Here is a 17559-nt window from a genome sequence, read left to right as displayed (position 1 = left end):
TAAAAATGTAACACATATATGAAAAATACAAACAATTCTTATACAAAAAACATACAACACAATCATATAAAATATATACTAAAATACATAACATTAATAAACAAACGATATTTTTAACAACTATATTTTTGTTAAATGATATTACACACTTCAATATTTTAATATCGATATTACTTACCTGAAATCGATCTTCTTGACCACGAGACTCTGTATGTCGATATTTCTGACCCACGATATTTGCAACTCGATATTTGTGCAACTTGATATTTTTGAATCGATATTCTGTCTCTGCACCATAGGTGAGACCATCTGAATATCACCTTTGGTGCTGCCGGTCAGGGAAGGAATGTGCCTTCCATTTCCATTAGCTGGTGGATATGACCCATTACTTCCTGTGCCTATTTCGTGTCTGGCTCCTTTATGCCTGGGTTTGTTAAAGTAGATCCACTAGGGGTACAGCAACATCTTGGGAAGCGGTTCAGGGGGTGCGTATTTTCGAGATATTTACAGTAGCTACTTGTGATTCGCCTCACACCTGTGTCAGCCATTATCACATTCAAGATCTTGGTTTGGAAGGTTGGTCTTTTAGACAGGGGTTATTGAGTTCAGCTCAGTTTAAGCAATTTCAAATTTCTTGGTTATTTTTTTCTTAAGTCACTCACTAACACATTTTGATTGGCAACAATAGTGTCTTTATTTATTTCCTATTATCCTTTTCAAAGTTCACTATAGCCTTGATATTCTGCATAATTAATGACTGGGACGAGGGCTCAAGAGATGTCTGGCTTACCGGTCCTCTTCATTGTTAGCTATAGAATTGACAAATAACCTCCAAAGATCAGTAAAAGGAGGAGAAGAATTCACACAAAAGCGCTAGGCTCAATAATTGGTCTATCTGAAAAGTATGTGAAATGAGCTTGAAGGTTAAGAAGAGAGGCTGTCCTTTCCCACAAATCTTATTTCAGATTCTCCAGATAGACTGCTTATTCAGCCAATCCTTCTTCCTCATAGAATTGTTCAAGTATTGAGATGAGATACAATGGTCAACTGATTGAAAAGACTTGGATAGACCTGCATGTTTAAGGCTTAAGCACAGCCCTAGTCTTTGATCATAATTAGCTCATCACTAGTCTCCATGGTTTTAATTTCAGTGTAGCAATAAGAACAGAACCAATATTTTCAGTTCATAGTATGTCTAGTTTGATATAAGAATTACATTGGGCATTGACTGCAGTTGATAATATTTTAATCACACAATGGAGGCCCAAGATAGACCTGAGGTTTGCAAAGACTAGAGGTCAGTACTAAGGGTAGCTCGTAGCTGCATCTTGGTCACACATTTTCATATTATAAACTAAGAAAAGGGCAGCTCTAGGATAACCAGAGAACTGAAAACCTTTAATGATATTCCGTTTCTCAGAGGAAAACATGTTGGCCGTGTAGGGTTCTGTACTTTTAGTTCCTCACTGAGTGAGTACTGCAATGATTAAAGGTGTTGTCATTGTTTTTTTTTTGTGGAAACCTTATACAGCAGTTTTTTGATTCATGTCACACTAAACGTTACATACACTGTGAGTAAGGCCATGTTAATTTGGCAACTATAGAACTGTGCTCTGATTTTTTCACTCTTTGTATGGATTAACAGAATTGCAGTAAAAAACCTAATGTTCGTAGCAATTTTCCAATTCTTTAAAGAACATCTAGTCCCCATTTTGTCACTGGATTTTCCATAATCATTAACTACTGTTTGGAAATCATGCTTATTGAAATATTTAAATATAACGTGTCCTTCTTTTTAATATTTCATTGAGCGTTTCCTGGATCTCTTAACATTTTTGGGGTACTCTCCACCATCAAGTTTCAGTAGCTCACCACGTCCTCATCTGTTGTATCATTTTTTTTTACTTCTAATGTTTGTTATAAATAAAGCGAGTCCTTTAAAGGAAGTACATTTTATATTCCAGGGCTCGAAAAATCCCAAAAATGGTACTAGTCCTGAAGGACTAGTACCTTAAAAAATGTCCTCGACCTAACTGCAACCTACTTGACCTCCGTCTCTGAAAGCGGAGCAAATGTGACAAGATAACAAGATTTAAAGGCATCTTTATTGCTCATTACCTTTGTGAGCAATAAAAATGCCTTTAAATCTTATCTTGTCACATTTGCTCCATTTTCACAGACGGAGGACAAAAGTTGTTTTGTTTTCCTACTCGCCAGAAAGGGCGAGTAGGACCTAAAAACAGCTCGACCTTGTTAAATTTAGCTCAACTATGCGAGCGGTGGAGTGGAATTTTCGAGCCCTGTATTCACATTTTATGTGGTCCTGTTTATAAACTTTTAAGGAGGCGAAGTTGATTCACTTTTCATTTAGTTTTTTTGGGACATTTGTAAGGTGCTCCAAAGTACGGAAGCCAAAAATTGACTGAACCTGTTAGGTATGCAGAGCAGTTGAATGAACATCCGGAGAATGAAAAGATGGAGAATTTAGGGTTCAAATCAAAATGTTTAGTCAACCTCAACGTTTTCAAAGGACATCTGAAGGCAAGGCGGCTGAAAGGTCCATTATTTGCTGTGCACTCAGGGGAGCTAGGCTAACAACTTTTAATTTCTCTTCAGCAGAAGCGAATTGGAAAAAAAAGGATGCTACTGGTTTATGTTTCAAGATTATTACTGTCACATAGTTCGGTGATGGGTCAGATATGTACATGAGGCATTGAGTGTTTATTTAAATTGGAACCTTTTACTTACAGGCCGATGCTGTGTCCTTCACAATATTATACATGGATGGACATGTTAAATCTCTTATATAAATGCATTACAAATAGTGAATCTTTTGATTGTCAAATATTCTAAAATATGTATACAATAGCCAAGTCTGGATCTCATACACTTTATGACAAAATGAGCTCTCTTTTAAATAAACTTATTGACTTTACATTGCCTGGTGTGTCTGAACTTTTCATGTTCGATACCACTGGCCATTCACTACTTAAGACCTGAGATTTCCCCCAAAGACTCGAGTATGAATTTTGACGTTCACAAACCCTTTCTGCATAATGATACCAGCCTTAAACTTGAGCTATCCCTTTTCATTCAGTGCAAGTTATGGGTCTTCCCTTCAAGGCGAGTGCAATTTTTTCTGTGTGACATGACAACGGGCAACCTTTTGACTGTTCCTAGATTTTGTTCTGTGGTATCACAGGAACTCTCGTAATGGATATTATACACTTCTGCATGACGTCCGTGGCAATTGAAAGTTTGTTGCTGTCCTTTTCTGTACCTCGCAATATATAAACATTTAACATGTTTATAGAAGTCTTGAAAGAGCTTTCTTTACCAGTAAGCTAACCATCTACTCACTTATCAAAGATGATACTGGGGTCTTCACATATTTTAGCCTGCTGTCTAGGATGCATTTCAGTTCAGATTTTATCATTTCCTTTTGTCTGTTACAATAGTTTTTTTTATTAGTACGTACAGCTGCTTTTTTACTTTTTGTAAAACCATTGATTTCTGTCAATAAGGTTAAAATATTTTATATTCCCAGTGCTTTTAATGGAAAGAAAGATTTGACTTTTCTGAAGCAATCTAATATCGCAATAAACCTTTGTCATTGCCATGGGTGACTGGTGAGGTTTGGGTTAACACAATTAATCAACAGAACTAAGTTATACAGAAGCTCAAAGGTAAAATGTCCCACAGGAGGAGTAAGAGATACTAGAATGTACAATGTGTGTGTATATATTTTACACTTACTTACTTAGACAGCACACATAGTTGTGACTGCTGACATTTAATATAGCGGTGGCCTAATAAAACATATCCTCAAGATACTTTTATATTGATTAAAAGCCTAGCAAGCCTAGTTATAATTATATTGCTTAATCACAAGATGTAATTATAATGTCAACCACCATATTTCAGTTCATTATATTATTTAAGGCGACCTTCATCAGGATACAAGGCAGCACCTGTCTAAAAAGGGTTGAAAGCTGCATAAAAAGTAGATTTTATTTGTATTTGAAAATGTGGGAAACATTTGAGAATTGCATTATATTAAGTTACAAAAATATGAATATTTATTTGGCAACGGACAGAGTGCCAGTTATCCTACAGTGTAGTTCCACTAGCTAGCCTTCTCATAAACTTGTATTTTTGTTGGCTGGAAACCTAAAGCAAATGTGAAACCATTGCTGCATGGTTTAAATTGCAAATAAAGGCAGTGAAAAACAGCTCAAGCAGAGTGTTGGAGCTGTGGAGGGTACTCTATAGAATGTACACTGTATTCATAGAGTTGCACGAGGTTTCTGCTTGTAAGAGTACAGCATGTCCACCACTGGGTCTCTTCGATATAAGTAATTGTAATGGTTGCCCAATCGTGAGGTTTATTGACATTCTCCGAGTTGTCTGACCTCTGCATCTCTATCCATTCATTTTAGAAAAGCAGAAACCTCACAGTCCTACTCTGTATGCTCTTAATTTTACCTTCCTTGTCAAAGTACACAACATTGGTAGCTTTTTGGTAAATGCACGATGCCTAAACAGTCAAAGGCATTAAGTAATAACATAGGGACTAACCAAAACAAATATACAGTAAAATATAGACAAATCAAAACAGTAACATGTACAGAGTTATAGCCTGGTCTTCGGTGGCCAAAACACATGTGCATCTCCCAAATGAAAAATCTGCCACCAACTGATATAGAACCCATAGAATGCATATTAGTCATAACAATCCATATGTTATATTTTTTTACATTTAAAAACATACTTTGTACATGATAAATCTTAAGATCATGCAAACTTGCTCAAACAATTATATTTGACTTTTACCCACAGTTACATTTAAAAAAACATCTAAAATACTTTGATTTCATTAAAAACGTTCTTCCAATTTCTTGAATTTCACAGATTTAAATTTCTATTAACAATACCAGACTGTTTCTTCTAGTAGGTGCAGAGGCCAATAGTAGTTTTGAACTAATAATATGCATGTGCATGGGTTTTCATACATCTGCTTTCTTAGCACAAGACTCTACTCTGTCTCTGTTGGATCATGCTCTGCTCATTGTTCTGTGTGTCCCTGCTTAGTCATTAATCATGATACTATTATTGATAATTTGGCATTTTTCATCAGGAGCTCCTCCAAATCACTCCTTTTTAGACACAAGGCATGGATTTGTGAAACCATTGGTTTGACTACAGAATTTCCGAATACACGCTCTTTTGGATGAATAGTTTGGGATTATGTAGTGTAAAATTTGATTTTAACACATTAAAAGCATCTCTCACATCAAGCAAGATGAGGATTGGTTATTTTTTAGTTGGCAGTCTCTAGACTAGAACTTTGTTTCAGCCAGGCATATCTTCATACTTGACCTTTCATCGGAGGTTATACAATGGGAGTGTGAGAAATAGATTACAATAAATGTGTAAAATATTTTATTCCTTTGCCATGTTACCTAAACTTTAAAGGGCAGGTTAAATAATGCAGCATATATAACATATAGCACTGCCAATTGACAGTTAAATGTTTAATATCTCATATCTTTATTTTAATATTTTAAATTTTCCGTTTACAAAGACTAGATGAAGTTGTGGAACAGAAAATGTAAACCTTTCTGGCAGTTCTTAATTTAAGCGGGTGGTTGCAGGTGGGGCTCACCATCACTCATGCCTGAGGACCGCTCCTATTTGTAATCATCACACTTTGACCCAGAACAAGGAAGAGAAAGGCAGGAAAAGGGGTGGGGGTGGGGATCGGGGAATAGAATAACAGAAAGACAGTAACAATGGGAGAAAGCAGAGATAAAAAATAAACTGCAAGAGTGAAACAAAGAGGCAGGAAATGTACGTTAGTGGATAAAAGAGATCTGCTGGGGATCAAGCCTAAACAGCCTTGATATTAGGCAACCCCAACATTCTGCATTGCTGTTCTCAGGCTTCCGAGATACTTTGAGTACCAGTACTTATTATTTTACAAGTAGTTAAACACTGCATTCTAATAACATTTAACATCGAAAAACACTCTATTATGAGTGCCATCTGATATGTTAGACAATGTACATCTTGGTGTTTGTATGAAAAATGTAAAACACTGTCGATAACAATCTGCTGTTTCACGAGGTTTTATTGTTCAGATCTTCTTGTGATCCTCTCTGTATTACTGCTAAATCCTTAAGGCTCTCATACCTGTATTGAGGCAAAATAAAGAACCCTCGCTTAGGGCTTATCTTCATTGCAATGGATGCGGGCACTTTTCTGTCATCACACATTCTTCAAGAGTCAGGTGCCTGTTTTTTACCTATCATCTCGCCTTCTTAGCCTCAATGAATCCATACAGATATGAGAGTATTAACTTCTACTATCTTCCATGAATATGATTGCAGTTCAGGTAGGGATCATATGACGAAGGTCGATGACCCATCTGTGCAATATACACAACAGAACATGTAGGCAACGTCGACATGGATGTATAAAACCTAGTTTTCAAAAAACATCCAATCTTTTAATCCTAATCATGTCCAGGGTACCCCACAAATAAATGAGAAACCTCTGTGGTTTATGCTGAGACCTTTTAAATAAATTACCTGGAGCATTGCTTATATCCAGAAGGAAATTATTTTGAGATCCCACCAAATGGTTGAGTCCTTGTGAGCGGTACCTAACTATGCAGATGGGGAGGAGGGAACAGTGATGAAGCATGTCGGAAAGATTAGTGGGTGGGGACTCTTCTCTCAAGATATTTGAATACTTTAGATAAGCGCCTGTAAACGCTTTTTGTGTTTATCTATTTCATGCATGACCAAAATGCAACACTTTATTCATCATTAAGTGACCAAATTAAGCATCACAAGGTGTGACCACAATAGATGGGTGATTTGCACCAAGGTACGGTGAGATATGCCCCTTATGTTGGGGTATCGTGAGCCAAAGATGTAGGACTGACAAGGAAGAAATAGTTAAGGCTCAGAAGTAATCACCCTGTGGGTCGGAAAAGGCAAGCGGGTGAGTAATTTGAGTTAAGTGGTGGAAAGTGAAGCCTCTGAAGCAAAATAAATGAGAATACTTGGCACTGACAACCTTCCAGCAGTGCAAGCTTGTCGTATGTTGGGGCTTCAGAGCCCACAGCCTCCAAGCAGTGCAAGCGTGTCGTATGTTAGGGGTTTCAGAACACATATACATTAAATTACTGCAAGTGGGGAGGGGTATATTGACCGCAACCAGCTTGGGAAAATCAGAATCCACTTTTGGATTTTACTCACGATACCTTACCAAGGAGGTATGAATTTTGTGCAGCTGCTTGTGCTTCAGGCCTCTTTCATGCTCCAGAGCCTCCCACTACGAGGCAAGTTTAGATCTGAAGTTGGTGATAGGATCCTAACATGAAAAAACTACACTCAATCTATGTCCAGATTTGACTCTGTGCCCCGTAACATATTATGGTCCAAATTAGATAATTGGGGAATATCCGACGCACTTTTAAAAATGATTAAACTGTTATATTCTGATACTTGGGTCCAGATTAAAGTAGGCGACGGTAGTCATATAACCCGACGCCTGGAAACAAATATTGGCTTGAAACAAGGTTGCGTTTTGGCCCCTTGCCTTTTTAATCTTTTTATGTCCGATCTCCCTGCCCATTTTAAGGATATTAATGCTCATTCCCCTTTTGTGATGGGCCAAGAGATTAAATATTTACAATACGCTGGCGATACTATTTTATTAAGTCAGACAGTTATTGGCCTTAAAAGATTAATAGACTCTTTCAACGTCTATGTCGCAAGGAATGGTCTAAAAATAAACATTAAAAAAACAAAAATAATGACCATGGGAAAAGGTAAATTAGGTGTTAAAGAATGGAATATCAACGGTATGGTTGTTGACTGTGTAAAAACTTATAAATATTTGGGCATAACATTTGACCACAATTTATCTTTTAGGAAACATTTTAACAACCTAGAAGCTAAAGGCTCTTCTCTCACATTTGCCTTTAGACAATTGAGGGATAAGCTATTATGCCCAAATCATGATCATTTGATGAAGGCCTTGAAAGTGAAGTTGATTCCTTCATTGGACTATGGTTCTGTTATTTTTCAGGGCAAAGATGCGAAACTTTTAGATGATATTGAAATAAGATCATATAAGTCGGTATTTAGAATCCCAAAAAACATCAGTCGAGCGAATGTCAGACTAGAATTTGGATTGAAGAAACAGTGTCTCGTTAGGCAATCCACATTTTTAAAATCTTTACTGTTATTATCCAGATCAGAGGAAGACTCGCTGCCCAACCTTTGTTGGCTAGAGATTCAAAGAGGGGCCTATTCGGGAAGTTGGCGATCTTATTTAAACGAGTGCTTGCTTGCCTTTGATTGCCCGAACTTAGAGGATGAAACAAGGTGTAAAATGGTCTTTAAAAAAACAATCAATCAATCAGCAGCCCTGTTGTCTTGTATAACGGATAAAGACGATTTAAGGGGAAAAAACATCTTTGGACAATAGCAAACTCTTTTAACAATTTGTATCCCCAGCCCTATTTGAAATTTTATCTAAAACCTTATATTAAAAATAAATTTATGCTGCTACGGTTTGGGAGATATCCAATCAAAGATGGAATCCCAAAATGGGAAAAAAATTGGCCATCTAATGTCTGTAGATTATGTGGTAAAAACGAAGAAACTCTACAACATATTGTAACTTTGTGCCCAAGATTGCTTGTTGAACGAAAGATGTTTTTAAATCCGCTTTTTAATGAAATGGGTGTAAGAACGTGCAGAACAGCAGTCATTGTATGTCGAAGTGGTATTACACCTAGATTAGTTCATCAGTTTGTTAAATATATCCTTACAGTGGAAACAAAATTATGTAAGGAAGACGCTGTAATCGATGAAATCCATGAAAGGAATGCTATCGAAAATGTCAATGAGTAAATGTTTTTAGGGATCTTGAGGAAATTTTATAGAAATTTTAAAATTTAATTGTTATAAATGTATTATGTTAATTCCTAGATAATATTTATTGAAAGTACATGATCATCTAATTTGTTACCTTAAAGTACATCAAATTAGTGGGGAGATAGTATATTAATTTTTTTTTTTTTTTTAGATTAAAATGGTTTTATCAGAATTCTTTAATTATCATCTAAAATATTTGTAATGGAACTAGAGCGCGCATTTGCACTTTATTTAACTTCTGCTGCTAATCCATTCATTAACAACTTGTTGCACTTTATTTCACATTTGCTGCTAAATTGTTTATTGATTATCCTACTACAGCTGAACTAAGTATGTATAAGAGTGCTGGATAATCTGGGTCTGTGTTTATATTGCTTTTTTTTTTTTTTAAACCAGGTTGTAAACTGAATTTGCTCTTTGCTGTTTGTAATGGTTTTAATTAATCAACAAAATAAACTTTACTTACTAACTTACTTACTTTACTTACACTCAATCTGACCCCCCTATTTACTCCCCTTTACCTCCCTTACAATCCCAAACACTTCTTGAACCCCACAAACTTTTACAGTGTCTTATGAAAAATGGTATTCCAGCAGTCAGCTCTTGTTCGCTTCCTCCCAAATATTTTAACTTTTGCAAAGAGTAGGGAAGGAAGGAGCTCTATAATTGACCAGCATTCTTGACCTCAAAGTTCAATGCCGTTTTCCCGAGCACTTATTAATTTGTGTTAACGAAGACAGGTCTGAGTCAATAATTGTTTTAATCAATTGGAGTTTATGTATTAAGGGTGTGATTTAGAGTTTGACGGATGGGTTACTCCTTCAAAAACAAGACGGCTATAGCTTACCAGCCTTATTCCAAGTGCTATGGGATATAAAGCACTTGTATTAAGGTGGATGGGCTATCCATAACGTTTGGGATGGAATAACCCATCCGCCAGATTCAAAATCTGGTCCCAGGTTCTTTGCTTTGTTGGTAGAATCTGTTAAAACAGCAGCAACAGAACCTTAAATGGATAGGAAATTGACCACACATGTTTTGTGACAATTACATTTTGAAGTTGCTTCATCCAGGCAATGGAAGTAGTTTCAACATGCTTACTGAGATAAATGGTGAGAAAACATTCCAAGCATTGGCAGCAATCCAGGAGCTTGGTTTATCCTGCCGTAGATAAAACGCATTTTGGTGAGAGTAGGTATTCGCCCTAATCAGAGCTTGCCACCAGGGAAAGCATAAACTAGCCCCAGACTGAATCTCATTTGGTTTTACATGACCAAACGTGTCCACATTTTTTCCTTTGCCCTGATGAAGCAACTTCAAACTTTTCATTGTCGCAAAACACCTGTTGGAAATGTCCTATTACTTAATATTGAAGTTTTGGTTTCGGGGAGGTGACTATTCCTAGCCATAAGGTTTAGCAGTAGGCGAGGAAGTGTGTAGAGGGCATGTGACTACAGGACAGTGTAGAAATGTTCCATCTTGCTTAGGCCTCTTGTTAAATTTAAGCTGATCTAGCGCCTTTTTCCCCAAAGTAGTTTCTGCCTCCTGAATAATGACTAATAACTAGGAGCATGCATATCACTCCATCACAGGAGCATGCATATCATTAGATCACAGGGGATTGGATTGCTAATCCATTGTGCTTTGCACGTGTGTGTTCATCCCATCCTCGTCGCCAAAATTGTTGTGTAACAGAGTCCAATGTCCACACAACGTAAGGTTTATCTTCTTTAATGTAGTATTCATGCACAGGAAACAGATGTGCTCGGTCTAGCAGCAGCAACAGTACTGAGCTGGAACCTTACACAAGAATATCAGTAAACAAGGCTAGAACCTAATTGAGTCACTGCACTCTAAAAGAGAATTCAGACACAACACAAATTAATGTGGCATTGCAGATCCTTGGTCCCAATGACATTACAGAATTGACCACTTGACTTGCCCTCACCCTCTCAATAGGCTCCCGTTTGCTGCTTAGATCGTAGGGGAAGGACAAGAAATGCAAATGTTGGCGAATAAACGTGGCTAGTGGAGCCTTGTTTACTTTCTGCTTCTAACACTGCATTCATTACCTCTGTGGCCCTTTGTCACAAGTATAGTACCTGAGGTATCAAGGGCAAGTCATAAGTAGCAGCTGCTATCATTGTCCCTACATTGTCACTCGATTTAATTCCCTAGGGCAACCCTGCTGTCGGAACAATGGTGGTAGTTAAAAGGCATTCCTGGCAATCCCTAATTGAAACCCATACTTGGGGTGGGTGAATCTCATTCAAGCTGAGGCCAAAAAACACAATGAAAAATCCTTGAGTCCCAAAATAGTACAAAATATTCATTCCATCCCTTGCATAGTACCATATATTACCTCACACCAGAATCGGGGCACAAGCACGAGATTCGTTGGCTTGAATTAAGGACTCATATCTTGACACACCAAAGAAGGTACAAACCAACCAGGCATTTTCTTAGAGAAACAGCTGCTTGAAACAGACACCCTCTCCATGATAGTAGCTCAGTATTGACGATGGACCTTCTTTGCCATGCCTTCTATCACTACAATATTTAATCGATTTTCAGTCCTGCAAATGGATTGTCATGTCTTATGGAACTTTTGTTTTTATTTAATAAACAGCAGGCCTAGCAGCACAGGTCGTAAAGAACTCACTAATGCCCAATATGAAGACTTCCTGCTCCAAGGTGGTCTGCTGGCTAAATTCGCTATCTATGGGAACTTGGCTTCTACCCTTTTCCTCCCTACTGGGCTACATTGTTTGATCATCGAAGTAATCAATTTATCGTTGTTTGTGTGTTTTTTTCGGAGTTTTATATAGCACGAGCTTGACACGAAGGTATCAGAGCGCTTTACATGAGCAGAAGTTGCGTTACATAAGGGCACATTCATTTTTGTTAGGCACTGGGAGGTTAAGTGATTTTCCCAGAATCACAGGATGTTGAGCATTGTTGCTGAGACTCGAACCTGGTTCCCCAGATTTGAGGTCGACCGTTCTAGTCGTTAGGCTACATCATCTCCCCTATCTCCCTTCGCTTCTTTCCAAATGAGCAGCGCTCAAACACAGGCTGAGTGGTACCCATCTGGACAGAAGTGAAAGGTTATTTTTAAGTTCGGTATTTTAAAAATAATGTTTTTTTTTGCTTTAGAAATTGTGAAGCCAATTAACCATTTAAAAATCTCTTGTGTTTTAGTGATTGCATTCAACCATTTTTTTTTTTTTTTTTTTTTACAGGTTTTTCTCATGTAACCAAGAAATGACTCAAGCGGAGATTAAGCTGTGCTCTCTTTTGCTCCAAGAGCATTTTGGAGAAATAGTGGACAGAGTTGGAACCTACCTTCTGAGCACTGGAAGCCAGCTGCTGAGAGTTATTTCACATGAAACATCCACTTCTTTGGGGCAGGTGAGTACTATAATCTTGAATTCAAGGGGAATACTTGTCCTAAAAGGAAGGACTTCCTTTATCCAATGGATGTTACTTTGGCTCAAGCATCATTCTGTATCCCTTTTTGCAACCCTAACTCTTACAACTATTCACAAGTAAAATCACTCAGACCTCACCAATTGGTACATGGCCTATATTCCATCTGCAAGCCTTCATTCATCTCATACCAGTGATGGGCGTTGAATGCTTGGGTGAAGCATCACTTTCTGCTTAATATAATGCTTCTTTCAGTTCTGCCACAGTCTAGCGGTTTCACTCTTTGAAAATGTTGCCCTGATTGCCCCATATACTCCTTTAAGGCAGCATACCGTGGTCGGTGGATTGTTTTTGCCTCTTAACTTGTCCAGGCTGGTGTCACATCCTTTTGCAGTTCCACACATATACATATTTGGACATAGATCATTACAAGGCTTAAACATGTCTCTCTGTTTACCTGTCCTTTTCCCTCATGTCTTTGTGAGGATCAGGAACATCATTAGGGAAAACATGGACTAAGATATTTAAGCCCGGGTTCCTGCAACAAAATACAGAAATTAATTTCCCCCCTGTGGCAGCTACAAGCTGCCAGACTACTACAAAACATCAATTTGTGGGAATTTATCATATCCTGCAAGTCTGGTTGGCATTGTTCATTTAGCACAAATGCTGGAGTTTATTTAGAAAACCCCATACAATACGTCAAACAAAGTAGATAATTGATTGAATTACTAAAGTAAATTCTAACCATGCTGCTAGAAAGGAACAAAAAAACAAAGAAACTGAGTCTTCTCTTTCATGTATTTTTATAGCAAGAAAGCAAATCATAGGGATGGAGGCTCATACAAGAATTAGAAAAGCTCAACAAATACACCCGGAAACAGTCTTTTTGAATGGTTATCATATTGGACTTTATCTTTGTACTGCAGTTTGGAGAAATGTTGGTTATTCTCAACCTTTTAGATGCCTATACTTGTCTGTTAATCCAAATCATTGCACGTACCTGCTTCTTTTGGAGTCCAATCGATTACTGTCCGTTCAAAGTGCTATCATTTGACCTAAGTCCAACATCCCTTAAGTTTTGACAAGTATGTAGTCGCTGTGGCGACATACCTCAGTAGGCTGAAGTACCACACTATTCCATACTTTTTAAAAAAATATATTTTTATTTGCACTTTATCATATAACAACAAAACAGTCATGTCATCACTGGTCAACATATTCCGCCTACCAACCCTCCACCCCCCCAGCCTTACCATTAAAAGCAATACATCATTCTTCATCCCACACCATTTCACTAGCGCAGTCTGTGTCCAAATCTGCCGTGCCCTACCAGAATGCTCTCGGCGCCCTCTTGTCTGTGTACGCGCCTTCCTCCCGCTTCCCTTCTCACAGACCCCCATCTAGGCCATGATATTTCCTCCATTTACTCCAAACTCTGCCAAATCTTTTAGGGCAGCCCCGTGCCTTGTATGTGACCCTTTCAGCAGCCATATAAAGGTCCAGACCTCTCCTCCATTCCTCTAACCGTGGTGTCGTAGCTGCCCCCCAGTACTTTGCCACATCTCTCTTAGCTACCACCAAGGCCAGGACCAGGAAGATCAGTAGCGGGCGAGTGAGATCTACATCATTGGTCATACCTAGTAGGACCAGTTTAGGATCCGCTGGCAAGGGAGCTTCCAATACCTCATCCAATTCTCTCAGGATCTCCCCCCAATAAACCTGAATCGGCGGACATGACCAGAGTGTGTGGTAGAAGTCCCCCCCTTCTCTGCCGCATCTTAGGCAGTTTGTATCTCCTATCTTTCCTATTTTGTGTAGGCGTACCCTATCGAAATAGGTCCTATGGAGGACATTAAATTGTATAAGCCTCAGCTACTATTAGCCTATTAGATACTTCCCTTGGATGCATGAGAACAGTGTCCCAGTCTACCTCGTCCATTTCGCCCCCATCATTCTCCCATTTACTTCTAAGGGTACCCAGGTCATCGGGTAAGTTGTTCATAAGAGTCCTATACGTAAGTGACACCTCTCTCTCTGGTATTTGTTCTTGCAATAGGCGGCCCTCTAGAGGTGCATATTCAGGGAGTGTGGCCACCGGGATCTCCTCTGCCCGCCACGCATGTCTCAGCTGAGCATATTTAAAATATTGCGTGGGGAGCAGACCAAATTCTGCCCTCAGGACTGGGAATGACTTCAGTTCCCCCTTCGCAATCACGTCTCCTAGCGCTGAGATCCCTATGTCATCCCACCTCTTGAACCCCTTCAGTTTATTTAGGTCCCGCAGCCATGTGCAGTGCCACAAGGGTCTCTTTTCCCAGCCTATGGTCCTGTTTGCTCTATACCATAGCACCAATGTAAGCCTAGTAGCAGACAGCAGTCTCCCCTTCCCTTTGCCCCCGTATAGACAATAGTTGTAGGAGCGGGTACCCATAACGTGCCTCTCTAGTGCGTATGTGGGGTGCGTAGCCGGGGCATGGAACCAGTCATTAATGGCTACCAAGTGGTCTGCCCAATAATAAGCCTCAACGCTGGGAAGTGAAATCCCCCCACTATATTGGTTTCTCTGTAAGGTCGACAGTGATACTCTAGGTCGATTACCGAGCCAGAGACAGGGGCGGACTTCCGAATTTATTTCCTGGAACACCCTTCGGGGGAGAGGGTAATATTTGTTTTGAAACGCATATAGGAGCTTGGGCAGCATCATCATCATCATCATCTTGAACATGGCCGCGCGACCTAGGAGCGTGAGGGGTAGGAGCCGCCATCTAGTCGCGTCCTCTACAAAATTACGTAGTATCCGTCCGACATTCTTGTTGTACGAGGCGGTCTTATCGAGCATCATGTACACTCCAAGGTAGGTAAAGCCCTCCGTTGTCGTCTGTAACCTGCATACGGAGGTCTGGAGTTAGTTCCCCGTCTTGACGTGCCCCCTCAAAGAGCCCCAGCAGATGGTGGGCCAGAAGGTCTGCCGTTTTCTTAAAGAACTCAGCCGGGAACCCATTCGGGCCAGGGGCTTTCCCTGCACGTAGTTTAGCCAGGGCCTTTTTTACTTCTTCCTGCGTGATGGGAGCCTCTAGGTCTTTAAGGTCTGTGTCGGTCAGCACTCGGAGTTCAAGGTGCTCCATATATTTCAGGGCATCTTCCTGCTTGCCCAGATCTCTCGCCTCATAGAACGGCTGATAGTGCGCAGCAAAAGCCTCCGCGATCTGGACGTCCGATCCAGTCAGGTTCCCTTGGGTGTCTCGTACTTGTTCTATCCATCGGGCATCTCTCTCCCTCCTGCTCAGCCATGCCGGCAGTTTGCCTGATTTGTCTCCTACGTCATACAGACAGTGTAACGTCGCCATCGCCTGCGTTTTGGCCTCCCCCGTTACTAGGTCTCTATATTGACTTTGAGTGTCTATTAGTTTATGGAGAGTCCCCGTGGCTTTACTATCCTGGTATTCCCTTTCTAGCTCTAATATTCGGGTTTCCAATGTCTCAAGCTCTCTCTGGACCTCCCGGGTCACTTCTGCCAGCCTATTTTGGGCCCTGTCTCTCATGACTGTCTTAAAGGCCTCCCATAAGACCACTTTGGATGATACCGAGCCCTCATTTTCTGCTATGCAGACTTTGACATCAGCCCTAAGACCCTTCAGTACGCTCGGGTTCTGCAAGTCCCAGGCTGACAATCTCCAGGACCCCTGTCGCTGGGTCCTTCTTCCCACCTTTACCACGAGCGGGGAGTGATCCGATATTACCCTGGATTTGTACTCGGCTGAGTCATCTCTCGCTACAGCGTGTCAGGCTAGAAAGATATAATCTAGTTTAGAGTAAACCTTATGTGCGCTTGAGAAGGAATAGGCCCTTTCGTCCGGGTGGAGCCATCTCCAGATATCTGATAGCCCTATAGCACTGATCATGTTAGAGAGGGTGGTCGGGGTCTGGTCTCTGACCCTGTCTCCTGTTCTATCGAGGGTCGGGATCATTACGTCATTGAAATCTCCCCCAGCACCTGTATAGTATCGGATGTATGAAGGAGGACCTCTGTCACCCCTTTCAGTGTGGCTGTTTGTAGTTTAGGCGGTGCATAGGCTGACACTATTGTATATTCCTTTCTCTTCCAGGTGCCCCTTACCCCCACATATGTCCCCTGTGGGTCTGCCCAGATCCGTACCACCCGGAACGATTGGTTCTTATCAGTATTGCCACCCCTCTCGAGCCTTTGGTGAATCCCGCATGTGCTAGAACTTTGTATTGCCCTCTCGCTAGAAAACCGCAATTGCTACCCATAAGTTGTGTTTCTTGTATCAGTACGATATCCGGGCCGACACTTTTAATGTATGCGTTCACTAGGCCACGTTTGATCCTACTGCCTAGCCCATTCACATTCCATGTTAGTATCGAGAGCCCCTCCAGGTCTTGCCTCTGCTCTATGTGTCTACCCGGCATCCTGTCACGACCCGCTGTGAGTGGTGGTCTGGCTCCTTGCTAGTGGAGTGTCCCGTACTTCGGCATATGTGACCTTTCTGACATGTCCCGTTCCCTCCCCCTCCCTACTCCCCCCCCCCCCTTCCCACCCCCCTCCCAATTCTGTCCCTCAACTTCCCCAAACTGAGAACACACATAACACCACCCGTCACCCCCTTCCACCCCTCTCCCCCCCTTCAGTCCCATCTTCCACAGTAACAGGACTGTCGGCGGAGAGGGTCTGTCGCCCTCCCGTGGAACCCCCCCTTTAACCTACAATTGTGATCTGTGTAGCGGGCATGAAACACATTCCCACCCGATCAACCTGGAAAATCAAGAGAACAGTGCGTAAAAGTAAAAAGCAAAACGATAGGTAAAGGGGTGTATCAACTTGCTTGCCCCTTGACGATGAGCTGCAATCTTCACTGCCCGATCCACCACCGTTCAAGAATGTGAGTCCTGGGTATCAGTTCTCGGGTCTTCTCTCCGTTCTGGGGCCTACATCCGTCGCTGAGGGCCACGCTGTCCTCCTGGGTCCGGTATCTTGGCTCCCTTGCCCTCTGCCACCGATGCTAGGGTCCCCCCCAGGTATGCAGGGCCAGCAGGCAGCGTTCGGGGGTCACGGTGCCCCCCGGTGTCCTCCGCCTCACCAGCTCTCTTCTGGAAGCCCCGGATCTGGGGCTCCGGGGCTCCCGGCCTCGGGTCTTGCGCCTCTGTGGCCCCT

General features: G+C 40.9%; 1 protein-coding gene across 3 annotated transcripts in view; it reads left to right on the top strand.

Moving 5' to 3' along the window:
- The window catches only part of POLR3C (RNA polymerase III subunit C), a 191249-nt gene that overhangs the window by 22387 nt on the left and 151303 nt on the right, over positions 1-17559 (top strand). For all 3 annotated transcript variants that reach the window (XM_078671274.1, XM_078671273.1, XM_078671275.1), the window contains exon 2: positions 12197-12365. In XM_078671274.1, the coding sequence (XP_078527400.1) occupies positions 12219-12365 (147 nt within the window). In that variant the 5' untranslated portion in view covers positions 12197-12218. The remainder of the gene's footprint in view (positions 1-12196; positions 12366-17559) is intronic.

The sequence above is a fragment of the Lissotriton helveticus genome, chromosome 12 (assembly GCF_964261635.1).
Source record: "Lissotriton helveticus chromosome 12, aLisHel1.1, whole genome shotgun sequence".
In the NCBI taxonomy this organism is placed as follows: domain Eukaryota; kingdom Metazoa; phylum Chordata; class Amphibia; order Caudata; family Salamandridae; genus Lissotriton; species Lissotriton helveticus.
This window is presented reverse-complemented; position numbering and strand designations above follow the sequence as displayed.